General features: G+C 41.0%; 1 protein-coding gene across 1 annotated transcript; it reads left to right on the forward strand.

The window, feature by feature from the left end:
- The first annotated feature begins 3,180 nt into the window (after window positions 1-3,180).
- calb2a (calbindin 2a) lies at window positions 3,181-27,126 on the forward strand. Its single transcript, XM_085414690.1, has 11 exons — window positions 3,181-3,344; window positions 7,551-7,627; window positions 7,712-7,801; window positions 9,709-9,789; window positions 11,838-11,894; window positions 15,337-15,414; window positions 16,778-16,833; window positions 16,971-17,010; window positions 18,466-18,519; window positions 24,591-24,662; window positions 26,331-27,126. Exons 1-11 carry the CDS (start codon window positions 3,251-3,253, stop codon window positions 26,445-26,447), a joined length of 816 nt encoding a protein of 271 aa, XP_085270816.1. The 5' UTR covers window positions 3,181-3,250; the 3' UTR covers window positions 26,448-27,126.

Raw genomic sequence — 27,126 nt, forward strand, 5'->3', positions numbered from 1 at the left:
AGAACAAAGTGCTTTGACTCTTCAGTCCCTACGGCTGCTGACAGGCTTCATCTGTAATGTAATGTTGATCTATCTATTGTTGCTGTGCCAACTGAGGCTGGGGCTCGTTATTGATTATTATAGGGTGAAAAGAGAAGCTGAGGAAATAGAGCGGGACAGCTCTGCTGAGTTGACACTTTTAAACACTGTCACACATTGTCACACACTCAGCCTTTGTCTCACTCACACACCCTGTGCCCTTATAGACTGTCATGTACCTGTGCTCATATCGGGGCAGCAGTGCCCCTCCTGTCCTGTTACTGAATGTGACTCTTACAAACCCGAGGAACAGCGTTAGTGAGGGAATGTCTCTGCTGACTTTCACACGCTGTCTCCAAATCGTGTCAGCTGCCAGCAGTGTGTCAGCACTGTACCAGTGTGCAGGGTGGAGCTGGAAAATTACTGCTCCAACTCTGTGGGGATGTGACAGGTCAAACTCAGCGCTGCAGCTAGTGGCGTGGTTTATCTCAGTTTATCTGGATTATCTCAATTATTTGCCTGCAGCTTCAAGTTGTGTACTGGTCTTGATTGATTGCAACAAAATTCAAACAAACAGCGCAGACAGCACTGTAATGTGCAAATTGTCCCACAAGGGCAAAACCTTGCAGAGCTCTACTAATAAAGCTGTCGATCAGAGAGTGAGAGAGAGAGACTATGAGTCTGGAATATGGTTTGAAGCGTTTGTGTAAAAGTAAACATGGATCCTTATTCACTGAATTTAATTTTCATAGAAAATAGGTCTACCCAGCCTGTGGACAAAAACACTTCAAATGTAGCACAAAAAATTGCAAACTGAATAACCCTGAAGACAACACCCTCTAAATTTGCATGGAATCATGTAAATATTTTTAAAAAGGTGAACCTACTAGCTATATATTCAACTACCAACACCTCTGGTATTCCCCTTTTACTACAGTGTGGGGATCATTATATCATATGAAGCTGCTAGGTACCTTGAACCAAATAATAAACAAATATATGCACTTTCCTTTGCCTACTTATGCCATAAATTAATTAAAAATGTTATTTAGTGCATTTTAAAATTATGATTAGGACTTATGTTCATGCTGCTGGATGAAATGACTTTAGACTCTAGAGAAAGACCAGTCAGGCCAGTTAATTCCACATGCACTACGCGGACAAAAGTGTTGGGCTCCAGCACTTTATCTTTGAATTCAGGCGTTTTCTAGCCCATTGCCACAGCTGTATCAAAAACCAAGTGCAGTCTGCCTGCACAAACACTTGTGAAAGACCTGAGCGTTGTAAAGAGCTCACTGAAATTCAAGTGTAGGACTGTAATACTATGCCCTCATTGTAACAAATCAGTGCGGGACATTTAATCCCTCCTAGATATCCCATATAAAGCAGCGTCTCCTACTTCCAAACCTGCTCTGACATTAACATCAGCACAAAAACTGTGTGCTCAGTGCTTCATGACATCAGATTCTGTAGCAGACATGAAGAATGTGATGTAATGCTTTTGTCCATTTATTATAACTCCAGTCTTTTTACTACACTCGACTAATTACTTCAATCACCAGCTCCCAGTCTGAAGCTCATAGCTACTGGACAGCTTCAAGCTTCTCAGCTGACTCTTAAAAAAGAGGATTAATAAGCTATAATATCAGTAGCCAGCAAACCTAATGCAGCATTTATGTGCTATGGAGACAAAACTTTCCGTTTGGAATCAGTGGAGACCAATGACTGTAGAAAACAGGGTTTTATCAATGTAAGGGTCATTTACCTTACATTATAAAGCATCGTCAGGTAACTGTTGTTGTGAATTGGCACTATAACAATAGCACTGACATGAATTGAACCAAACAGAAGAGCAAACAGAAGAGTGAATATGTAACAAAGTATCCAAAGGTGGCACAAAATGGGATGTTAGATGAATATTATTATTGTAATAAATCTGCTATCTGTTTAAATACTTCAGATACTGAAAGAGTGTTTATATATCAGTTTCCTGTTTGAAAAAGTCCTTAAGTGACCAAAAATAATAAATAATTAAGTTATTTTTTTAACTGATATGAAAAAGATCCTCATTCAAATTCAAATTTTCATTGAATCAGTGTTTAAAGAAGTTTTAGCAGGAAAAAGGAAAAGTTCAGTTAATCACTTAACTAGACTGCAGTCTTTTAAATTATTTCTGCCCCATAAGCTTTATTTTGTGCTTGCATATTGGCATGACTCACTTGGCAACAAGATGAAAAAGAGACATTGTTGATGCTGTAGTTACATCTGCTGACTACTTTACAGTTTAAAAATAATAGCTGTTAAAGTATTGACTGACATCTGCCAGGAAGGCTCGAAGGACCCATGTCTTACAGGATTTCAAGCACAACTGAGTACAAAAGGGAAATATTCTTTACTTCATGTGCATAAGCTTTCTTCTTACACATTTCATCCAGCAGCATGAAGATGCTTCTGGGGATGCTTGCCCTCCTGCTCATTATGGTGTTATGAGTTCATTTTGAATATTATCCCCTTTTGCAGCAAATAGTTAAAGAAATATATAAGAGTCCATTTTTCCCTCCAAGCCTCATTCCGCTAATAGGATCTGTGGTCTTGCTTTGCACACAAGACTGGCCATTAATGAAAATCCCCCTTTTTTTTCCAGAATTTGCATTTGTTATGGGGGCTAATCACCGCTGGCTGGAGGTGGTGTGGGAAATGTGATTAGTGTGTGAGTTCTAATTAAGTCTGTGAAGCCTCACGCGCTGACAGACAGGCTCGGGGAGCTGCACGCTGGGAAGGAGAACACACACACGTATGCCTTTCCCCTGCATACAGAAATGCGTGAGCTCGCATGTATGCATTGCAACAGATTAAACACACACATGGGATCTGAGATGAATGATGATACAATGGCGAAAAAGTCAATCTGCTCACTATCTGCATCTCTCTCCCCGCTCTCTCACACACATACACACACACTCATCAGCCTACTGCAGTGCCCAAGACGTCCTATCACACAGCTACATCAAGCTTGGAAGCACATACGCTGGGACGCTGAGTCAGATGTACACTGTCGGTGGCAGTGCGCCCCCAGTGGTCGTGCAGCGGTGCTACCGCTCCTGCGCCGAGGTTAAAAAGCGGCGGGCGGCGCACTGGGGCCACAGTGTGGGGCGTGTTTGAAGAAGACACAGAAAAGTTAGTAGCGGATTTTTGTCGCGTCTGACTTGCAGCAGCATCGGTCGAGAGCATCATGGCAAACAAAGCTCAGCAGCCTCCTCACCTGCACCTGGCCGAGGTCACCGCGTCCCAGTTCCTCGACATTTGGAAACATTTCGACAGTGATGGTAGGATTTTATTTCCCCTCCTTAGAAATTAAAAGTTTATTTTTAACTCTAAATTAATGAAATATTAAATGATAGGCTGATTAGATACAACTGGTGTGTGAAGTCATCGATTTAATGACTGATGGAAAATGCGAAGAAAAGGTTGGAAATGCTTTTCAGCCTAAAACCGTTAAGCTTAGCAAAAAAAAAAAAAGATTTTCGCGCAAAAGTTAGATTGTGCAGGCAGAACGACACTTAAGAGATGTGAAAGATTAAAAAAATTAAAAGAAGAAGAGGAAGAAGAAGAAGAAATTGAAATTCTTATGAGCCATCTTTGCAGCTCACAAAGTGAGATTTTAAGAATATGGGACTGTTTTTCATTTGGTCCCGAAGCTGTGGTCTATTCTTTGTCTTCGTCGTTTGCCTGTTTGATGGATAAAGCAGCTCAAAGGAGACATTTTCTGGTTAGATCATGTTTAACAACTTCAGAATAGATTTTTTTTTTAAATCAAGAAATACATTTTGGTTGCATGGATTTACAATGAATCTATTTATAGTCACAGTTATAGTTACGCACGGTTTTACGTTTTTGGTTCTCTGATAAATCTATCAATCTAAATGGTAGGTAAACTAACACCATGTGAAAGTCATTAAAGCGCAATTCTGGTGCATGCTGCACAGAGAAGTGCGCCGCTTTTTAGAAATGAAGGCATTTCATTTAAACGCCTGTGTTAAGTGAAATTTTGCAGTCAGCAACTTGTGCTTCCATTGGTCCTTAAACTGCATTCATCTGTGAGCGATGCTGCTTCCACTGAGCTGTATCCGATCACAGCTGATGGACTGATGAACGTGCCATTCCTGAAAACTTCAAAATTGTTACTGACAATTTATTTTCCCATTAATATCCAACATACGCCCTTACGCATTTTTTGTCATCAAATGACTCAGTGCTGTCTTACCTTCTTGTCTCAGTGCTCTTTATATCACTCTTTGTCTGTGTGTGGATGTCTCTATGACAAATTCATCAGCATGTCACCACAGTAGTGAAAGTTTTATAAGCCTGATTAGAGATGCTTTCATTCCATTTGAAGGTCTGCAGACTCCTCAGCAGATTGAAGGCTTTCTGCAAACTGATGGATAGACTATACAGCAGTCTGATAAGAAGACCATCAGTTGCTGCCTGTAAAACCTATAAATTATTCTTTTATAGGTTTTTAGAGTCTTTTTTAGATTTTAAAATAGAGTCACTGTGTGCTTTAATGTGCCACATAACTGGGATCTAATATCAAACTGACAATATTACGAACCCTGTTGAAAATAGTAGTCAGGATCTGTCATCTCATTCACTTTTTCATGAATCTCTGGCAGTGATGTAAACATGATGAGGCTACAACTGGCCATTATTTTAAAAATATACAGTCTACTTCTCCAAGATGTCCATATCACACCTGCAGATGAGGCAAGTGTGCCACACCTATTTGCTTTAAACACATCCTCCCGAGAGTTTATTGTCACCATGATGTGTTTTGATGCTGGCACACTTGCTGAACTGCTTTCCATAGGGAAATCAAGGTGGAGGGACATTTCGGGTGGGGCAGAGAGGTTCCACAGCTGAGCTCCTCCATATGAGCCGCTGTGCAGAGAAGGTTGTTATGGCTCTTATTGCTCATCATGGTTTCAGCGTATGGATATTAGTCCAACCACCCAGGTACTTAAGTTCTTAAGCGGTGGTATTTTACATATTTTGCTCTGCAGTGAGCCACTTTGCAAATCAAATTTAACCAGTACGCTTCCACAGATTTGGCTACTGAGTCTGATTTCTGCACTCATTAATGGGAGTGTCTTCTGGCTCAGCAGAAAGAAACGAGAGCTAATTTGTTTGTTCAGGTTGAGTAAATATCTCTGAGTTCGAGATAAAAATACATGAGAGGCGATGCACCTAGAGATGATGAAACCACATATTCCCCTGGTTGGCCCAGGATCAAATCTCATCTGGATTGCGTCTCTTGCAGCTCCTCTGCTCAAGCGTCCCTCTCATCTTTCCCTGCTGTCTCCTTCGAGCCTTTTCAATTCAGTCACTTCAAAGCTGGAAAAGGAAACAACTGCAGTTTCGTTTGCTAATTATAGCAGATTTGCTGTCAATTATTTCTTATTGACCTGGATAAAAACAATTTGGAACACTAAGCAGAATCTACTTCCTGAATTGACCCAGCTGTGAGCTCAACACAAAATATTTGAATAGACAGGGCTCCACTTTCCTTTGAAAGGCAAATGCACTTTATATAAGCTTTAAATATGCACTTAGTTGGCACAACTGGCCCCTTTGAGAGTTTTTCCCGGTCGGGGTTGGATTATAGAATAAATAACCAGAAGTAAAATCACTTTACCAGCTTGTCCCAATGGTCTAGTGATGCATTAAATGTTTACTAGTGATGAAAAAGTGTTTATTTGGGTCTAAAGTGGTTTTTGTGAACCTTTTACAGTATCTGGGTGCTAGGTACAAACTTTAAGTGCGTGTGCAGAAATACAAAAGTACAAGTTGGCAGGAATGTTCTCATTGCGCTGTGCAAAGTATATATTTGACATTTGAGCAAAATTATCTGGGAGTAAGGTGAAATCAGCCATAAAATGTAGCTGCTGGCAATGATGCACATTCACATACTGCTATTTGGTCTAAATGTCTACACTGGAATTGGGACACTTCAATACAATCCGTACATACTGACGTTAGTCAGCAGCACACACAGCATTTCATACCTTAAACATACTGTTGTTATTTAAAGGCTGCTTGAAACAGAACTTGCTTATCCTGCTTTTGAATAAACAGAGTGTGAAAGCATTAACAGATGGTGGTTTGCACAAATGAATGGGTCTATTGCTGCATCTATTGAGCATATGAGCGCATCCCCAAACAATCATTTCATATATCTGTTTTTATTACATTTTTATGCCATTCGTGTTGTAGTTAATCACATCATACTTACTCTGTTTAATTACCAAGCGGGCCATTTCTCTCTACAGTGCTAAATGTCAAATAAGAGGCACAGGAGGGAGGCTCGACAGCAACAGAGCATTTCACTGTCCCACATTTTCATTAAAACAGCAGAGTTTGTATTCATGAGTTTTGATAACATCACTGAGGAATGCACACGCACGCACACACAATTTCCTTGGATAAAAGATGTTGTGAGTTTAGTTGAATAGAGAGAAGGAGTTAGATTGAAAATGACAGAGGGAGAAAAAGAGAGACAGAAAGTTAGAGAGAGGCGGAAGGAAGTGGATGGCATAATAATCTTTGTTAGCGTTTAATGAGGCAGCACTGCCTTCCAGGGTTTTATTGAAGCAGCTAGTCACATCGTTTGGAGCCATCTGTCCGGCCATTCAGCAGGAGTGTTGAAAGAATATTGGCACCGGTTCACATACTACCTGGGTGAAGCGGGCACCCTCATTTGTCCTCCGAATAGGAACTGTCAGGGCAACAGAACAACAGGAACAAGAATAAAATAGGATGAGAGAAAAATGAAAATCAACTCTGTGGCCACCGCAAGATAAATTTGTCATTAAAGAATCAAAAAAGTGTGATTGACACGATCACAGATTAAGCGCCGCCTGGCAAAAAATGACACTCATGCCATCAGTCATTATGACAGCTTGTCAAAATGACTGGTGGCACACAGCAAACCAAGGTTAAGATATTTTCTAAAGGATTGTAGAAAGCCACACTGTTCTTGGCAAAATATCACTTTCAGAGTTTAAGTTATCTCAAATAAAAAAGCATATATAGGCTAGAACTATATCTAAATTAACCATTTATTTTCGTCTGCTTAATATCTGCCAGATTGCCACTGAATGCAGTATTGATCACTACTGAATAACCGAAGTGGCCCATGAATCATCACCTTGAATATCAAAGAAAAGTTATTTCCCATATATAGCCTCTCCTGGCATCCAATCTTGTGAACACAAAGTCTTTTGAAGAGTGATCACTGTGGCAGTCAATAATGAAATCTTTTAGAAGGAGAGGAAGAGAGTTACTGTTGAAAGGCTCGTGTTTGAATCAATACCAGGGCAAACCCAGGCCACGTTGGGATCTGTTTGACACTGTGACCGTGTCTCTGTTTGGGAACTTTTTGCACATCAGCATTACTGGTAAAAAATAAAAAAACAGAAAAACAATGCCATTTGTGATGTTGCATTAACATGCAATTATGGTCTCTCTGTTCCAAGGTAATGGATACATCGAGGGGAAGGAGCTGGAGAACTTCTTCAAAGAGTTGGAGATGGCTCGGAGAGGAGCGGGGGTGGTGAGTTCAGGGGCCAGGAATTAATCACATATCTCCACACTGACAACTCAGGCTTCACTTATGTTGAGTAAAATTGTTTCCTAGGACCCTACAAATCCTACATTCAGAGAAAAGATGAAGGAGTTCATGCAGAAGTTCGACAAGAACAAAGATGGACGAATTGAGATGTCAGAGGTAAGGCCTCAGAGGACCTCTTTATTTTATAGATTTTATTTAACAGAACAGCTCGACTGCCTGGGAAATATGCATTTTTGCTTTCTTTCCCTGATTTGGATGAAAAGATTGATACAAAACGTTTATATGGAGCTTCACAGTTTAGCTTGGCATAAAGATTAGAAACAGCTAGGCTCCACCAAAGATTGGTTTGACTTTTTGAGAAATATACCATCACAACCTGGACTCAGATATGCAGCAGAAAATGGATAGATGTATGGGTTTTTTCACATTCTTTACAATGATTAAGATAGAAGATCATTGCTCCCACATAAAACAAAAAGAAGTCGTTTATCTTAGCCTAGCTTAAAGATATAACTACCAGTAATGCAAAGAGGGTGGGTACCCACTTACAAGAAGAAGACAATGAGAACCTAGACTGTCCAATAATGAACGACTGTCAGCTCGGACGACAGGATGATTTCACATTCTCTTTTTTGACAAATTTACTGTAAATAGCCAAACACTGACTACGCTGACAGTTAGCTTAACTTAGCATAGAGTGCATGAGTAATTACTGGTCACTTAAATAGGATACACTAATCAGCCACAACATTTAAACCACCTACACAATATTATGCAGGTCTCCCTTCTGATGCCTAAAATGTTTAACCCAGAAAACCGAGGCCACAGAATCTCCATGAGTGTCCAGTGGTTTCTAGCACGGAATCATTTTGGTGTTGTGGCTCAGCTAGGTGGGGCTTCTTGTGAATTCTCGATCACAGTGGGCTCTGGGAATTTTGGAGCCAAGAAATTTTGGTGCCAAGTTAACAGCTCAAGGAGCTGTTCCTTGAACCATTCCTGAATAGTTTCTGTGGTGTGGTGGAGCACATTGTTCTGCTGGCAGTGGCTGCTGCTGACTGGGAGCACCATATGGAGCGTTGCTTGGTTTGCAACAATGTTTAGTTGACTACTACTTGGCAAAGTAACATACGCATGCAGCACTTCTTGGACCCAGGGCCCAAAGTTTCCCAGCAGAACATTTCATTGTAATGACATAATTAATGTTTCTTGCTTCACCTGTCATTTTTTTTCAGTATGTAAAAATTCCGAAAACAACAATTTGTGGCGTTACATTTACATTGCATGTTTATTGTGATCACTTTTAGGCCTATTTCATGTGATCTTTTGAATTTTTAACTGATCTGGGAAACCTTTAGTTCAGATAGCACTGCCACAGTCAAAGGAGGATTGTTATTTCCAGTCATTTACATTTGGCAGAATGACTTTCTTGTGGAAGCTCACTGCCCTTACATGTGCAGACATGGAAAGCTGGGGGCAAGAAGCTCACATGACACACCGTATATGAGTCTTGTGCATTGGATATCAGACCATAAACAGACTGCAAAATAAAGGTGAAGGTTTTCTGCTCATTGTGAGTGATGAGAAAAGGTTCAAAAAGAGAGCTCAGATAACTCAGAGATCCAAAAATAAAGACCCCAGAAGTCTGGTCAATATTTAACTGCTTGCATAAATGCGGTCTTCGTGATGTTCTCTATGGACCATCAGTTTGGGATATTGGTTTTCCTCGATTTGACCACTTTCACAGTGATTTGACAAAGCTGTGAGAAATAGGGCTTCTGCAATATCAATAATCCACTGCTGCCAGAGAAGTAAATGAGTGTGCAGTCCACTTGGTTGTGTGAACATGCAGTTTATAGTCTTTGTCTGAACAGCTAAAAATATGTATTTTAATAAATATTTCTAACTTAGGCATAGTTGTGCTTCTGAGGTTGTGGCTCTCTATTATTTATGCTGAGTTGCCCATTTGAGGCCTTGCAGACAAAAAGCTTCCCCAGTCTCTCCCAGAATATCAACTGTACCATCTTGTGTTCTCACCACTCCCATTTCCCTGTCACTTTTCCTAGCTGGCCCAGATTCTTCCAACTGAAGAGAACTTCTTGCTCTGCTTCAGACAGTTTGTCAGCTCCAGCGCTGAGTTTATGGCGGTAAGAGTGTGTTCCTGAGAATATCTCTCATATTTTTTTTTCATAAGAACCTGCCACTCCTCTTGACCAACTTAATTATTTGATCTCTTCTTTAAGGCACTTTTGAACTTTTTGCACAGGAGGTTCTTGTTCACCGTTAACATTGGCCAGGGCGTACTTACTTCACTCAACCATAAAGTTATAGGCCAGAGTCAGTCAGCCTCAGAGGGCTTTAGTAACTGGAAAAAGCTTTAGTAACTTCATGGTGAAAACCATGCCCAACAGGAAGGAAAACAATCACCCCCACAGTATGCAACTGAAATGCTAACAAAATTGAGCCGTAAAAGGCTAATACTAACTGTGGATTATTTTCTGGAGACACTTAAAAATAATAAACATACAACTTTTGCTTATCTTACAGAAACATATGAAGACATTGGATATTTGTCTTATCAGTGATGATGCTTGCTGCATCCCCATTCCTCCTGCTAATAGCATCTATTTAATTCAATTCAATTCAGTTTTATTTATATAGCGCCAAATCACAACAACAGTCGCCTCAAGGAACTTTATATTGTAAGGCAGACCCTACAATAATACATACAGAGAAAAAAAAACAATCATATGACCCCTGTGAGCAAGTACTTTCGCGACAGTGGGAAGGAAAAACTCCCTTTTAACAGGAAGAAGCCTCCAGCAGAACCATCCATGGTGGGGTTGGGGCAGCCATCTGTCGCACCTGGCAGGGATGAGGAACTCTTGAGGAACCCAAGGGTGTAACTTCTGGCAGAACCATCTCATGTCTTATAGTCACAATCGATGTGTTTCTCCTGAAAAACTGCATTTTTTATTCAAAGTTCCTAAAAAAATACTTCTTGCTTCCTTTTTGCTAACAGATAGAATTAACAGGAGGCACTTTCACACAGTCGAAATTCAATAGAGACCAGAAACAGAAATCAACATTTACCCAAATTTGTGGGAAACTTTTGTCTCACATTATTAAATGGTTAAGTGGAAAGTGGAGAAACTCTGCTACCATTTATACTAAACATTTTCTGAAGTTTAAGTGGCACTTTGAATTTTGGATAATAGGTGAAGAGAAGTAGCAAAAAAACCCTCGAGACCGATATAGATTTATATCCTGAAAGGTAGCAGAAACAGAAAATAATCTATTCTACCAAATATCTCAAGAAGATGAGACAAAATGGCAGATTTCATGTTAGATCTGCTAAATGGAAAAAATGAAGCCAATTAGAAACCAATTACATGTGAGGAAGAGGCTGTCCTTGTCTCTTGTGTCATATTGAGAAGGAATAATGAAATGAGAGAAGGGAAACGAATGAAAGAGAAGGTGTGCAAAGAGAGAAGGATACAAAGGGCAAACGAGCGAAAGCAGGAGCAGAGGAGACGTAAATGAAATGTCGATGGGAAGTTGAGAGCCAAAGTTTGAGAGCATAAAACAAGAGAGGGGAGATTAATCAGTCTTTGCTGAAGGGTGCAGGGAGGAGGAAGGGGGCAGAGACGTTTTTAAAGGGTTAGAATGAGGAAGCGGAGCCTTCTATTTTCAGAGTCATATATAATGGATAACACCACTGTAGCTCCTCTCTGCAGAACCCAGAGGAGGAGAGGAGGAGCAGAGAGAGGGGAGGAGAAGGAGGAGAACAAGAAGGGGGAAGGCCATCCATCTTTGATAAGGAGCCCTTCTCTGGACAGGGACAGCTGCTAGATTAAAACATTCATTAAAATGACTTTCTCTCCCCTCTTTCCTCTCTTTGTCCACTGTTGCCCTTTGCTCTGTATGTGGGCAAATAGGATTGTATTGAAAACTGTATGATTACAGTGATGGTCCAGGCATTTGTGGTCGGCTGCTCTGGAATGATTTCTGCTGTGCACCAGAGAAAAAAGGCAAACCCTTGGCATAGTCAAAGAGTAAGCTGGGAGTTGATCAGAGAGGATTTATTCAAGGGGAAAGAATGTAAATCACTCTGGAGACGAGCTTCTCTGTGCTTTTGAGCTGAGAAAACGCTTTCAATCGATTGCTTCAGTTTGTTTCGTTGATTTCTTTTTAGGCATGGAGGCGATATGATACAGATCGCAGTGGCTACATTGAAGCAAATGAACTGAAGGTAAATTCTCAACAACATTAAATCAAATGTTAAGAAGCACTGACACATGTTTATTCATTTGATCATATGTGACCAGTAACATGCAGTGTCTCATTTATTACAAATATTGCTTTAACCTGTTGTCATACTTATTTTATGCATTTTCTTCTCTTTTCTCCCCCTACACACATTCATTTGCACATCAACACACACAATAACAGAGCACACCCCCTAAAATGTAATTATCAAATATTATGAACTAGGAAACTGCACATGTCCCGAAAATCTTTAATCTCTGTATTTTCTTACACCTTTCATTCCAACATTTTATTGACATTTTAAATATATACAATATATCTTTATGTGTACGCATACTTGTATGTATATTTCAATTTTGCGTTACACCTGCATGCTTTGTTTTTGGTATCAAATAAATCAAAGGGGGAAAAAAATTTGTGTCATTATCATAGACTGTATAGCAAAGATGGGCGTACCTAGCGTAACCCATTGTTTATGGAGTCTGGTTTTAGGCTTTGATTTTGGGATTATGGCTAGTTTTTAAACAGTCTATTAATGCTTTTTTGTTTTTTGTTTTCGAAGCTCGTAGCAACCAAATTTGGCTAACAAACCCCAAATACAAAGTTATGAGCTGATGCTAGCTTCATTATCAAGGTGCTTTTAGAGTATCACTCTTCAAAATTGCATCACAATCCAATTTAAAGAAACAATATAATTACATTTAAAACTGTTTCAAAAAGCAGCAGCACCATGAGCACAGTTTAAAATAATGAGAAATCCTGTTCAGTCACCTGAATTAACTTGAGTAAATAGCTAACAGCTACAGCCTGTCAGTATAAACATCTCTAACAAGATGAACTTTGATTTACCTGCATATATTTTGACAAAATTCATCTTTGTATAGTTTTGATCAAGGGGAAATAAGCTAAGAGACCAAAACAGTTTTTGATCAAACTGACTCACTTTTGGAGCCAGCCTCAAGTGGCCACAAGAGGAACTACAGCTTTTGGCTTAATTTTTTTTAAAGAAAAGGATACAGCCCTCGTTCTTGCACACTCACTGTGTCAAGGCTGAATGGCCGGTGAGTGGTGTGGACCCAAACGCAGACAAAACGAGGCGTGAAATGTGAATAACCAAAAGGGGAGCTGTTTCATATAGGCTGAACAGAGTAACGAAAAGGCTGAAGTGAGCTAAACTATAACTAAACCTGACAAAGAACGAATGACAACTCACACCATGAATACAGAACAGGGTAACGAGGGAAGAGGAAACACAAGGGGAAGACAGCTGGAGTGAATAAACATAATGGCACAGGATGAAGCAAAACCGAACACACTGAACACAGGATGCGACACTGTCAGAGTAAACAGGAAACATTACAAGTACGCAGCTTCACATAGGACCAGGAGGAAAGAACAGACAGGAGACCAAGACAGACAGGGGGAGGCAAAGGAAGGTGACACAAAAAGGGAAACACGGAAACAATTAAGGAAGACGAGACACAGAGGGAGAGAGAGAGAGACGAGACAGGTTGGGGAAAACATACATGACTGCACATGACAGACAGGGGAGAATGGAATGAAACATCAGGAGGGCACATGTAAACAGAAAAGGGAGACAAAACACAAAGACGTGACTTGGACCTGGGGAACAAGGAAATGAGACACAGAGAGAGGAGAGACGTAGATGACATGACAGACATAGAGGACACAGAGGAGAGACCAAGACACAAGGGGAACCTAACAGACAAGAAACTAAACTGGGAATACAAGGAACTCAGAACATAGAATAAACTCAAGACTAACCAATGAACCTTAAATCACCATAAAGCATATTCACCAAAACACAGGAAATTCAAAACGCTGGGTCAAATGGCCCAGAAGCTCGAACCGCCATCAGTTATTAATAATCAGTTTAGCATACATTTAGGAAGCAAACATAGGTACTGTTTGCCCAGCACATAACTTTAAATACCTGATAGAAGTAGAAATGTCACATTCATTTATGTTTTTCTTATAACTGAATGTGGCATTCTTTTGAGACGTATAAATTGTTTGCCACTGAATATTTTCAGTGTGTCATCTGTGAGCATATGGATGAGCCTTTTGACTCAGGAGAGATAAATGTCTGCTTCACAGGAAATTCCCCACTGACCTCAAGTGTTTTCTTTTTCTTTTTTATGTAGCGAGGATTCAGATACAAAAAAAGCTTTACTGATTACACAAAGGTTAGTCATTAAAACCCTTCTAGGAAATGTTTTGTCAAATTATATAAAGGAAAGTGCACCACAGTGGCAAGCTGCGGATTAATTGGGGTCAGTGATTACTCGTTGTATACAGATTTGGCTGCTCGGGTAGTTGTGGGAATAAGATCTCTTCCAGCTGACCAGGTGCAGATGAGTTACTCAGGTGTGGCTTTTTGAAAGCTTTAGAAAAAGTGCAGATGAGATCTCAGGAAGCAGACATGTGTCTCACCACATAATTGTGAGCAGGCGCGGAAAATATTGACTCAAGTAGCACATAACTGATACCTTTGGTCTAATGCTACTGGAGTACTTTATTTATAGAAGATGTTATACTGTGCTAAGTTCAGAAGGAATTGTAGTGTTTGCTGCTCTACATGTACTCTTCAATTCTAATTTCAAAACAAAACACCAGATAAACCAATAAATCAAATTATAATTTAATAATTCAGTGTCTCGTTTTTTTTCTTCCTTTTTTGTCCCGTTTTCGTCATTTCTTTCTCTTATTCTTGCATTTCTCTCCATACCTAATTTTCACATTTTTTCTTTGTCAAATATGGTAAAGAAAAAAACCCAGCCAGCCCAAACTTCAACACTCATGAATATAACTTTATTTTGCAAGTTTATGTTTTTTTGATATGTTAGGGTTATATTCTCCAGGGCTTATTGCAGATGTTTTGAGTGTTTTAAGTTTTTCAGATTGTTAGCATATGTTAAGTAAATGTAAATGCATCTTCATCTAAGATCTCTGTATTTGTTTTCTGGACATTTTGCCTCAGCTTAATGAAAGACCAGGCACAGCCGCTGGCTCTTTTTACTAATCCATGGGTGCTTTTCATTATGCCTCTTCGCTTCAGTCTCTCGTGTCTCTTTCTCGCTTCCTAGCTCCTCCTGGATATAAGAGAGAGATGAAAGGAAGAGATATAAAGGCGGAGGAGCTAAAGCTGCTGAATGCTTAGTTTTAGTGTAATTTCATGTCACGGCATTTGATAAAATTCTTCCATATAGGATGCGCATATGTTTAATTGCAAAAGCTTTTCCAAAAGCCTTCTCTCCAGTCACTCCTCATCACCCAGACTTGCATTTTAGGGCACTGCAAGATCCTCCATGATGGGCAATGATTTTTGGTTCATGGGAGGAGAGAGAATACAAGGAAGCACAAGTTAGCATAATGAAAAGCACCCTGTGTGTCTCTGTCCTCAGGGCTTTCTGTCAGACCTGCTGGAGAAAGCTAACAGACACTACGACGAGCAGAAGCTGCAGGAGTACACACAGACCATAGTAAGACTTGCTCTCTTGCACATTCGAACGCTCAATCACACAAGCTCAGTTTAACTGGACAAACTTTACACTGGACAAACAAAAAGCTGACAATCTTTAGAAGTTGCTTCACTTGAAGAAAACTAAACTGTATACATTTCTGATAAAAGGCAAATGTCTAGCAATTTGTGGAGGTACTCATTGGCCTGTTATAGTGGTGGCTGCAGCCCTGTGCGGCTCACTGGTTGTGACCCATCATGTCCTGCAGGTTGTGAGACTGCAGCCCAGATGTGCTAACATCTGCTTCTTCCTGGAAGCCCCAGAGCTGAGCTGACCTAATTTTCTGAAGCAGTTTCTTCATAGACAAATTTATTGTTACTTCATCTAGTGCAGAGGGACATATTAGAGATAAAGCAAAAAACAGAGGCTGAGATTAATGTAAAGAATGAGTCATTTTAATCAGCATACTGCTATGATGCAGGCAGTGTTGCTAATTTATGAAAAGTAAGGTGTAAACTAATGACTAAAATTAGTCTTGTAATGAAAAGGAAATAATACAGTACTGCCAGCAACAACGGGCATTATACCCATGCATGATCTCTACTTGTGCAATCAGATTCACACATCGCTGTTCACATCTGTGTCACCTTCAGTCTCCAAAGAATCAAGCTGACCAAATGTTCTTAGATTTTATGCACACACTTATTACATTTAGTTATGACATATGTACAGTCCAAATTTTGACCTCCAAAAGGGTCCAGGAAAAACACCAAACCTTCAATGGTGACATATTTTCCTCCTGTCTTGTTACTCAGAACAAATTAGACCACAGACATGTTGTCAAATGCATCCCACGCTACCTCTCGAAGTAGTTTGAGTGATCCGTCAGTTGTTTTTTGGGTTAATTGTTCAGCCAATAAAAATGCTCATCACTATTTGCATAGACCATAGTGGCATCAAGATGCCTTATTGCATGTGACAACAGTGCAAAACTTCTAGGCATTTTTTACTGTGTGTAGGTTTTCATTTAATAAATAATTTAACACTCTTCGATGTAAAAGAGTGGGTAAGTCTCCATTTTATTATTCTTTTCCTCCAGTGTAACTCTCTTCTAAACCTTCTGACTTATTGTATAAGGAAAACCTGCCATACTGGCTGAAAAACTGAAGCAAGGTTTATAGACCGCTGCTTTTAGTGTTCCTCTGTTAGACATGTAGTATTAAGGAGGAAAAAAAGAAGTGGTGAATATATCATAAATTTATGGCTACTCCTTCGGCGTCTCAGCCAATGAAATGCACGGAACCACGTGTACCTTTACTTTGACAGAGTATACCTATAAAAAGCTTCCTTTCACTTTCTCCTCTGTTCTACTTCTGCTTTGTAGCTCAAGATGTTTGATCTGAATGGAGATGGGAAGCTGGGCCTGTCAGAGATGGCAAGGTAATATGTAATTTTGCTTGTTTTTGCTCATTGTGTAAATGTTGAAGCACACTGCCCGCTGATGCTCATTCACTGTCAAAGAACGTGAATAATTTAACAACTATTGTGTCCACTAATGAAGTCCTTCTCTGCCGCAGGCTTCTTCCTGTACAGGAGAATTTCCTGCTGAAATTCCAGGTAGGGGACAAACATGGGGCTGAAATAAAAGCAAAACAGAAATGATATATTATACTCGGAGAACGCCACTGAATTACATAATACACTGTAACCATTTTATAAATTTATGATTCATAGTCCTGTTTTTGATGATGGTTAAAGTAGATATTCATTGACTCTTCAAGAGTAGCTTTGTATAATTCACAGTTTAAAATAATCCTTATATGTATTATAGTGGATCTTACTGCTTCATATCAATTCATCCACTGTCTGAAAGAAGCTGTTGTAGCACCTCCCACTTGAAGCCAACTTTCATCTGATTGGCTGCCCCTCATAACCGACGGGGTGGAAAAGGCTGTGGGCAGGGCTTCTCTGCTTAGAGACAGAGCTGTGTGCCAGACCATATTAGAGATATCCATCCTCAGCTGACATACAGAGTCAGATGTAGAGAAGACTTCTGTGTGAAATCAAGCTTGAGGTTTTGGCTAACAGCAATTAGTTGACTATAAACTGCCCTCCTTATTTGAAAATTTCACCATGTTTCATATGAGCATAAACCACAGCAGTGTTGGTCAAGTTACTTGAAAAAAGTAATCAGTAACTAATTACTGATTACTTCCCCAAAAAAGTAATCCCATTACTTTATTTTCAAAAGTAATTAATTACTTAGTTACTTAGTTACTTTTTAAAAACACGATTTACAACCTGAATAGGTAATAAAGCAATAGATCTTTCAGCCCAATTCTACTTTTTCTGCATAATCCATCAGAAAAAGTAGAATCATAATCAAATGGAAACGTCTCTTTTTAAAACTTGTTTTATTAGTTTTAATCTTTTAACTTTATGCATCAAGCAAAAATTAAATTATATGCACCATATTATAAAAATATCAGTTAAAGAATCCGCGAGTTTCTCTGTGAGTTTCCCATTACGTCGTAGCGCACTCGGTGCTTGCTCGGAAGTTTAGGGGGTTTTTTCGCTGTAAAAAGAAGTTTTCTTCCCACGCACAACGGACACTAATGTCACTTTTTATGGAATCAAACTCAAAGTAAGGTCAGTACTTCCACACTTTAAACGCTGAATGCTCATACTCTCTCCCGCACTCGATATATGATCCATTGTTGATCTGCACACAGCTATTGTCACAAATGTCTTACTCGCTTACGTCACTGTCATGAGACATTCTCGCAAAGAAATCATGGTTTTAGTAACGCAGTAACACATCGTTTTTATGGGAAAGTAACGGTAATCTAATTACCATTTTTGCAATAGTAATCCCTTACTTTACTTGTTACTTGAAAAAAGTAATCGGATTACAGTAATGCGTTACTTGTAACGCGTGCCCATCTCTGCACCACAGTAGGAGTTCATAAGTGACAGAAAACAAAGTATACTGGGTCTGAGTTAGTTGCACATATACATGTCTTTATTGATTTTTTGTAGTCTTGTAATTAAAGTGAAACCTTGTGTTTACAGGGTGTCAAGCTGACTTCTGAGCAGTTCAATGCCATCTTCACATACTATGACAAGGTAGGTGACATGTTATCAAAAGTGGTAAACTGAAATTCAATAAATGTGATTTTTTTTAAAGAAAAATCAAAAAAGAAAAAGAACCAAGACTGTGATGAAACTATTTGGCCTTCTTTTATTTAATCAAAAAACAGGTTTGATTTTTTATTTTTATTTTTAATGACTGATAATAATTGTGGGTTGTGGGGCATGTTTTCCAGTCTCAGAAGGATATGTCAGAAAAAGTTTCAGAACAACTGCTTTAGTGTACTTTGGCAAGAATGGATTCTTTGATCTGTCTTTCTGCAACGTTGGGAGCTCTCCCGGGGATTTCCTCCATGTGTTCTGAGCTAGATTGGCATCTGCAACAACAACACACGAGAACCTCATCATATCTAGTTATTTTGTTAGCGACAGCTCCGTCTCCCATGAGTCTTCCCTATGGGGAAACGTTTAAGGCTTCAGGCTGTTGTTACATGCTCGTGAAATCATTGTGAAAATAATTAATGGTTAGTCCACACAAAGACAGACAGAAAAACAGAATGGAAGTGTGTCTGAATAAGGGTGGGACTCTTTACAGTGTAAAAACACGCCAGCTTGAGTCAAGCTGTCTGGGTGACTCAGTGCTGTTTGTTTAGGAGATCCCTTTTTGTTAAAATCATGAATATGTAAATTCTGTCTTTTACCTTGGGCACTCTTCATTTACCTAGGGAAATGAGTCAGACTTGGCACACCTGTCCTTTTGTAAACAGCCCAGGGTGGCTGAGCAGTGGTTTGGTTAATGGGCATATTTTCCACATTAGCAGTAGAACGGTGGGGAGGGACTATGGTACAAGACGGGAGAGAGCAGCGCTCTGTGCATCTGTTATATCATTTTTCTTGTTTATGGTATCGTGTGTGTTTTGCACAGCTGAGGGACCAGCCATAATCTAAGTAGCTATAAGAAGGCTGACTCAGTTTTTTGCAGAAATAAACAATTCAGTTTGATGTAATACAGCGCTGGTGCCTTTTAGCCCAGTTGTTAGCATTACCTTAATGTTCAAAATGCTTTTCATTTTCCCCCGATTTATATTAGTGATGAAATAGAGTAGTGAAAGTAAATTAATTACAGTAAATTAAAGTATGCGCCTTACTGCTTTTTCAGCAACAGTGATTCAACTGCTGCCTGAAATTCATCCCCTTTGTAACCAAAAGATGGGCAATATCCTAATGTGAACTACATGAAACTACAAAATGCAAAACTTTGAAATGTATTTAGTATTTTAGTATTTAGTATTTATTTATTTATTGTCATTGTCAAGAACAATGAAATTGCGTTTGGGGCTTCCATACAACCCAAAAAAAAGAAGAAAATAATAAATACCCCTTAAAACCCAAGTGTACATATTTAACCCAGTGTGACTCCAATGCAATAAGACAATCCTTAGCAATAATGTTCGTAGAAATTCAGACAAAGACCTGAGAAACATGACAAAATACAACAACGCAACCCATTCAATATTATTGTACTTTGAATCACCTTGTTGTTGAATTGTGCTATACAAATAAACTTGCCTTGCCTTGCCTTACTGTGAGATATGATATCAGATATGATAGTTATCTATTTAAGAAAGAGGGGGGGGGGGGGGGGGGGGGGGCAGGAGGGGGAAGAGAATAAAGATATGATGCACCAATGCAGACCAGTTCATTGCTATTAAGAAGTTGGATATGGTTATTGTCCGTGAGAGGGGGGCAGAGAGTTCAGGAGCCTCACAGCCTGTGGATACAGGCTGTTGGCCAGTCTGGATGTTCTGGCCTGTATAGACCTGTACCTTCTCCCTGAGGGCAGCAGATGGAAAAGGTGGCGCGCAGGGTGATGTTGGTCCCGCAGGATACTGTGCACCCTCCTCAGATAGCGAGTGGGGAAGATATTACTGATCTCTGGCAGACTTGTTCCAATAATTCTGCCAGCTTCTTTCACCACCCGCTGGAGTGCTTGCTGATCGGCCTTGGTGCAGCTGGGGAACCACACTAGAAATCCATACGTCAGAACGCTGCTGATGGCACAGTTGTAGAAGTTCAACATCAGAGATCTGGGAATGTGTGCGCTCCGCAGTCTCCTCAGGTAGTAGAGGCGCTGTTGGGCCTTCCGTACAACTGAGGTGATATGGTTGCCCCAGGACAGGTCCTCGGTCACAGTTACCCCCAAGAATTTAAAACTGCTCACCCTCTCCACCGCCTCACTGCCAATGAAGAGAGGCAGATGGTTGTTATGGCCCCTCTTCCGGAAATCTACAATGATCTCCTTGGTCTTTTTGGTGTTTAAGACCAAGTTATTGTCGTGGCACCATGACTCTAGTTGTTGCACCTCTGTCCTATAGTTTGTCTCATCATTGTTGGATATAAGTCCGAGCACTGTAGTGTCATCTGCAAACTTAACAATGAGATTGGACGCGCAGGAGGAAATACAGTCATGGGTGAAGAGAGTGTATAGCAGAGGGCTCAGAACACACCCCTGAGGGGCACCGGTGTTGACCACAAGGGTGGAAGAGGTGTTCTTACCCACTCTGACACTCTGTCTACGGTTAGTGAGGAAGTCCACAATCCAGTTGCACAGAGAGGAGTTAAGTCCCAGTTGGTGGAGTTTGGGACGGAGTTTGTATGGCCGGATGGTATTAAAAGCCGAGCTGTAGTCTACAAAGAGGAGCCGTGCATAGGTGTTCCTGTGTTCCAAGTGCTTCAGTAATGTGTGCAGCACTGTGGCGATCGCATCCTCGGTTGACCGGTTCTCCCTGTATGCAAACTGGTGCGAGTCCAGGGATGGTGGAAAAGCAGCTCTGATGTGTTTAATGACCAGTCTCTCCAGGCATTTGGCGGGAATGGGGGTGAGTGCCACAGGTCTGAAATCGTTCAGACATGTGACATTTGACTGTTTTGGGATGGGAACGATGGTTGCTGCTTTGAAACAGGATGGTACCAGTGAACAGGACAACGAGGTGTTATATATAGAGGTGAAGACGTCCGCCAGGTCCGCAGCACAGTCTTTTAGCACCCGGCCCAGCACTCCATCCGGCCCGGCCGCCTTCCTGGTGTTAATGCTCCGGAACACACGCCTCAGCTCATGAGTGCTCAGGACCGGAGCAGGGTCGGTTGAGGGGAGAGGGGACAGGACAGGGTCGGTGTTCTCCCTGTCAAAACGGGCATAAAAGAGATTTAGATTTAGAGTAGAACTGTCGGCTGAGGGTGATGGTGTTCTTCTTTTGTAGTCCGTGATAGCCCTGATGCCCTCCCAGACCTGCCTTGGGTTTGTGTTGTTCTCAAACCTGGCCTCGATACGCCTCCTGTGCTGCTGCTTGGCAGTCTTGATGCCTCTTCTCAGGTTGGCCCTGGCAGCACTGTATGCCTCCTGGTCCCCGGATTTGAAAGCGTTGTTCCTCGTTCGAATAAGTTGTTGAACTCCGTGTGTCATCCAGGGTGGATTATTAGGGAACACACGGAATCGTTTCCAAGTTGTTACATTGTCCACACAGAAACAGATGTAGTCCAAGACAGTGGAGGTGTAACTGTCCAATGCGACACGATTGTCAGTGTCCTGCACCTTGAATACATCCCAGTCTGTGCAGTGGAAACAGTCCTGAAGCATCGGAATAGCGTCCTGCGGCCATGTTCTCACGGTTTTGGTTGTAATCCCAGTGCTCTTGATCTTTTGTGTGTATATTGGGTGTAGCAGAAGGGAGAGATGGTCTGACAGACCCAGGTGGGGATAAGCCTGGGCTCTGTACGCATTCGCCATGTTGGTGTACACCTGGTCCAACGTTCTATCTCCTCTGGTAGCACACTTCACATTACGGTGGAAATTGTGAAGTACAGATTTCAGGTCCGCGTGGTTAAAATCCCCAGCCGCAATAAAGACACTGTCCGGGTGTGCTACCAGGCTGTTATTGATGCTGCTGCTCAATTGTGCAAACGCTAGCTTAGCATTAGCATCTGGTGGAATGTAAACAGCGCAGATGTAAACGGCAGAAAATTCCCGAGGGAGATAGAATGGACGGCACTTTAACACCAACAGTTCTACCTCTGTACTGCACAGTTTTTCCGTTACCGTGACGTTCGTGCACCAAAGGTTGTTAATATAGATGCACAGCCCCCCGCCAGTCTTCTTACCCGAGTCCGCAGACCTGTCGGCTCGATAGGCGGTGCGGCCTGCTAGATCGATAGCCGCATCGGGAATGGCGCTGTCCAGCCAGGTTTCAGTGAAAATCATGCACGAACAGTTATTAAAAGTCCGTCGAGTGGCGATCTGCAGTCGTATTTCATCCAGTTTGTAACGGATTGAACGGGCGTTGGAGAGGAATATGATCGGGAGTGGTGGTTTAAACGGACTAGTCTTTAGCCGTGCCCACAGGCCTCCCCGCTTGCCTCTCTTCTGCCTCCGCTCGCAACGTCTCCTCCTGCGGCTTGCTGTTGCGGGTAGCCCCGGGGGTTGCTTAACGATCTCCGGGGGGATGAGATACTCGGATGTTAGTTGAAGATCTCCACGGCTTAGTTGTAGTAGATCATCTCTGTTGTATTGAAGTAACCCCAGACTGTGTGAAATAATACACAGTACCACCAAAAGTGCAAAAGTGTAGGAGCTCCGGGCCGCTGCGTCTGTGCGCGCCGCCATCTTAAATGTAGCATGTATATTATAATTGCTTCATGTCTTCTATCCTATGACAGAACAGCTACACTGCTCACGTGCAGCCTTGCACACACGAGAAGACAGGATGCAGACACTCAGGGACTTTTTAGGTCAATAACAAAAAAATAAAAATTGGAAATAGTTTTCTGTGCCCTGCTGTAGCAACAAGTAGAAGGGCTGCAAAATGCCCGTTTATCTACTAAGTTCACTTTGAAGCACAAGGCCACACCATGTAAGTCCATGACCTTAAATCATGTCAGTGCACTGACGTTGTGATTAGAAAAAGAATAAAAACAAACAGCTATTCATGTTTTCAACCTCTGTGTTTTTGTGCTCTCTTTTTGTCCCATACTAAGTAGTATGGTTGGCAAATTTGTATAGAGCCGTCCATGGCAGCGATGGGAGGGGGGGGTTGGAGGTTGCGTGTGTATTCATGACTTGAGTCAGACTGAAGGCTTGCACTCTCTTCACTCTCTCTAGTTCACTAGTAGAGGACAGGGTGGAATGTTTAATTATAGATTAGCCACTGCCGTCCATTCATGTAGTCCCCCCTCTGCATATGGAGCACTTGCATTTATGTGTGTAATTAGTTTCATCATTTTGTTATGAGCTCAAGCCCCTGCAGCAGAAACACAGGCATCTGCCGAGTGGCTGGGCAAAGTGTGGCCGGTCAGCTGAACACTAACGTGGCTCACAGTGCCATGGCCCCACACTGTGCAAGACTTGAAAATGTCTGAAAAGCAAGATGGCGTGGAGTGGAAGACAGACTGGCTCATACCTGATGTTGCTCTGCTTTCCCATAGCGCTGCAGAGTGCAGAGTCTTTTATCCTTAAAGGGAAAATAAATAGAATTTACACTTTATTCCCAAGATCTAGGACACTTCAGTCTGGCTTTGTGAACATCAAAGAGCATCTCCCAGAGTTAAAAAAATATATAAGTAAATTGGCAAGACACTCAGCTCTGAAGTCATCTTGAGACCGAGCCTAGATGAACAGAACATGTTTTGTGCCATTTGCCAAGGGAAAATGTCCAATAATTTGGGCTTATTTTCTGGCCCTAAACTCTCTAAACACGGCTGTGAGACATAGCTCATTAATTAGCAAGGGGGCTCCGTATTAACTTAGCAACTAACCCCATACACAGAGTTTTGAATGGGAAGTCTTTTTTAAATGATTTGCTGATTGCTGCCACAAAATACTGAATGAATGAAGTCGAGCAGCAGCGAATGAATCAAAACATTGTTGACAAAAGGCTGCCTTTAAAGAATGAATTACACGAAGGGAATGAAAATATATATGTGACATCTATATTTTCAAAAGCTGTGGTAAAATTTGGTACAGTATCATTATTATTAACGGTAATTACTTGCCTCCATTATGATTGTTTGTAAGTGAAAATTACAATCATGATGTTTTTGGTGACTCCTTCCAGGATGGAAATGGCTACATCGATGAGCAGGAGCTGGACGCTTTGCTACGAGACCTTTACCAAACAAACAAGAAGGTAAGACGGGTGTTCACTCAAGGTGATCAGACCTACAGCCTGCTAGTGCATACTGAAAAGAGCGCAATGGGGAGGTTTAAAAGATCCTATGATGTATGGTTTGGAGACAGGGGCACTAATAAAAAGAGAGGAGGCTGATCTGGAGGTGGCAGAGTTGAAGATGTTAAGAATTTTATTGGAGTGACTAAGATGTGCATGATTCATGAGAAAGAGTTGGAAAGGCAAGGCTGATTTGGACATGTGCAGAGGAGGGATAGTGGATAAGCTGGAGAAAGGATGTTGAATATAGAGCTGCCAGGAAGGATGAAAAAAGTAAAACCTAAAAGGAGGTTCATGGATGTAGTATGTAGATGTAGATATGCAGAGGGTTGGTGTGAGAGATGCTAAGGATTGGGAAAGCAGATGATTTGCTGTGGTGACCCCTAAAGGGAGCAGCTGAAAGAAGAAGATTGGCGGATACTAAGATAAGCATATGTGTATGCACCACATGTGGCTTGCCTTTGAACTCCTTAGTTTTTATTTTGGGTTCTTCAATCCAACGTGTTTGCGGTCTAAAAAGGTATTTTAAACAGAGCATTCTGCTAGTCCATGGTATGCCTGGTGCTGATTTAAGGGTAATAATAGTTTATCGCCTCCCTCAACGATGTATTTATTAGGCTAATTAGAAGTGAGCGTATATTACTTTTTGGCTGACATCACAGTAAGGCATACATTAAATCAAACTAAATGTGGGTGGCACAGTGGTGCAGTGGTTAGTATTAATGTCTTAGAATTAAAAAATCCCTTCCTAAGCTGAACCTCTTGGTTGGCTTAAGCCTTTTTGTGCAGAGTTTGAATGTGCTGCCTGTGTCTGCGTGGACTTCTATCAAAACTGAGCACAGACTAAGGATGAGAATGTGGTAGTCCCGTGGAATACACCAGCGACTAGCAACCTGTCCAGGGTGAGACAGAAAAGTTTCAAGATCTTACTTAGTGCATTTAGTATTCTAGCAAAATGAACTGCACATAACTGGAACATTTATAGTCTACAGAGTGTCTCAGCTCTTTTTAGCAAAAGGGCTGTATATCCATACAAAGCCTAGTAGGTCTTTCCTTCAACATTAGCTACCAAAGCTGTTTAAAGCACTCTTTGGAAAGATAAACACTTGAATTCAAGCCCAACAGAACCCCATTTAAATTATCCTGAGATATGTAGATTTTTTCTCCCCCTCGCCAGCAGTACTACAGAGTGATGTTTTGATGAGTGAGTGGCCATATGCTGAGCTCCGGCAAGCAAATGTGGATACTCTAAAAACTGGTCTTTGTAATATATTACAGAAATGCTCCATAAACAAAATGTTTTAGTGAGGAAAAAAGATGATTGCAATCATAAGTTCTTATGCTTAAAATACAACTCGGAATACTTTTCACTATTTTGTTCCAAACCTTTTAACTTCAAAGAGATAGAACAATCAAAACAAAAGAACTTGCCTTGGATTTACTTTTCTGTCATTCAGGTTTCTAGTCAGAAACATAATAACATTTTTTAGTTTCCTCAATATCTTGAAAATAATCAAAACCTAATGCTGGGAGGAGAGTAGGAGAATATTCATCAAAATGAGCTATAGGATCATAACATGTTGCTTTTTGGCCTCCTCAGTGTATCATATCACCCTGTCTCTCATTCAGGAGGTGGACCCCACAAATCTGTCGGGCTACAAGCAGAGCATCATGAGCCTATCTGACGGAGGGAAGCTCTACCGTGGCGAGTTGGAAATTGTCCTCTGCAGGGAGCCAATTGTGTGACTCTTCCTTCTTTCTGTTCGCATATCATCATTTGCTCTGCCTGCCCCACCCTCTTCCCCTAGACCACATCCACTTCCATCTGAGTGGCAACATATGTATATCAGGTGCATGTGCCAGACACCTCCCGCCCCAATCATTACCTAAGCCCCTCCCCTCTCTCAAAGTAACAGGTTCAGATTGAATGATAAGTGCACTGTCAGCACCAACAGCTCTTCTTCTCTAAAACTTGTTTTGTTTTTTGCTACCTTACCTCTAATAATCATGACCCATCTGAATCCCTGTAGCTCTCTCTAGTAACCCTCCCACATCTTCCATTTCTGACCTCATCCCTGCCCATGCTGTGCGTGACTTGCAACTGACCAAAAGTCTCCCTAATGCCACCAAAATGCCCTGATGATAACTGCTATACCTTAACCCCAGCTTTACTGACCCCTTCGTTCCCTTGCTTTTTCAACTTTGAATTAGATACAATATAGTCAAAGAAAACTGCAGACAGATGTGTTTGAATTGATTGCATTTATAATCTGTGATGGAGCTGATATTAATTTTCCATCTCTGTTTTTCCTGAAACTATCTTGTTCAATTAAAACTCTTGTGTATCATTGCCATGAAAGGATTTTGGTTTTCAGTGTTTGTTTTTTGGCTGATACTGTCAATTGAAAATATTAATAAAATATCT

Source organism: Rhamphochromis longiceps, linkage group LG7, assembly GCF_057381845.1.
Source record: "Rhamphochromis longiceps isolate RC_006_pf linkage group LG7, R_longiceps_female_GT1.1, whole genome shotgun sequence".
Classification (NCBI taxonomy): domain Eukaryota; kingdom Metazoa; phylum Chordata; class Actinopteri; order Cichliformes; family Cichlidae; genus Rhamphochromis; species Rhamphochromis longiceps.

What these genes read in the sequence shown, in the direction of transcription:
- calb2a (XM_085414690.1), top strand. Translation starts at nt 3,251, where the DNA reads ATGGCAAACAAAGCTCAGCAGCCTCCTCACCTGCACCTGGCCGAGGTC. An exon ending in CCAGCGCTGAGTTTATGGCG is followed by an intron (nt 9,790 to 11,837) that starts GTAAGAGTGTGT and finishes ATTTCTTTTTAG; the next exon opens with GCATGGAGGCGATATGATAC. An exon ending in TCTTCACATACTATGACAAG is followed by an intron (nt 18,520 to 24,590) that starts GTAGGTGACATG and finishes GACTCCTTCCAG; the next exon opens with GATGGAAATGGCTACATCGA.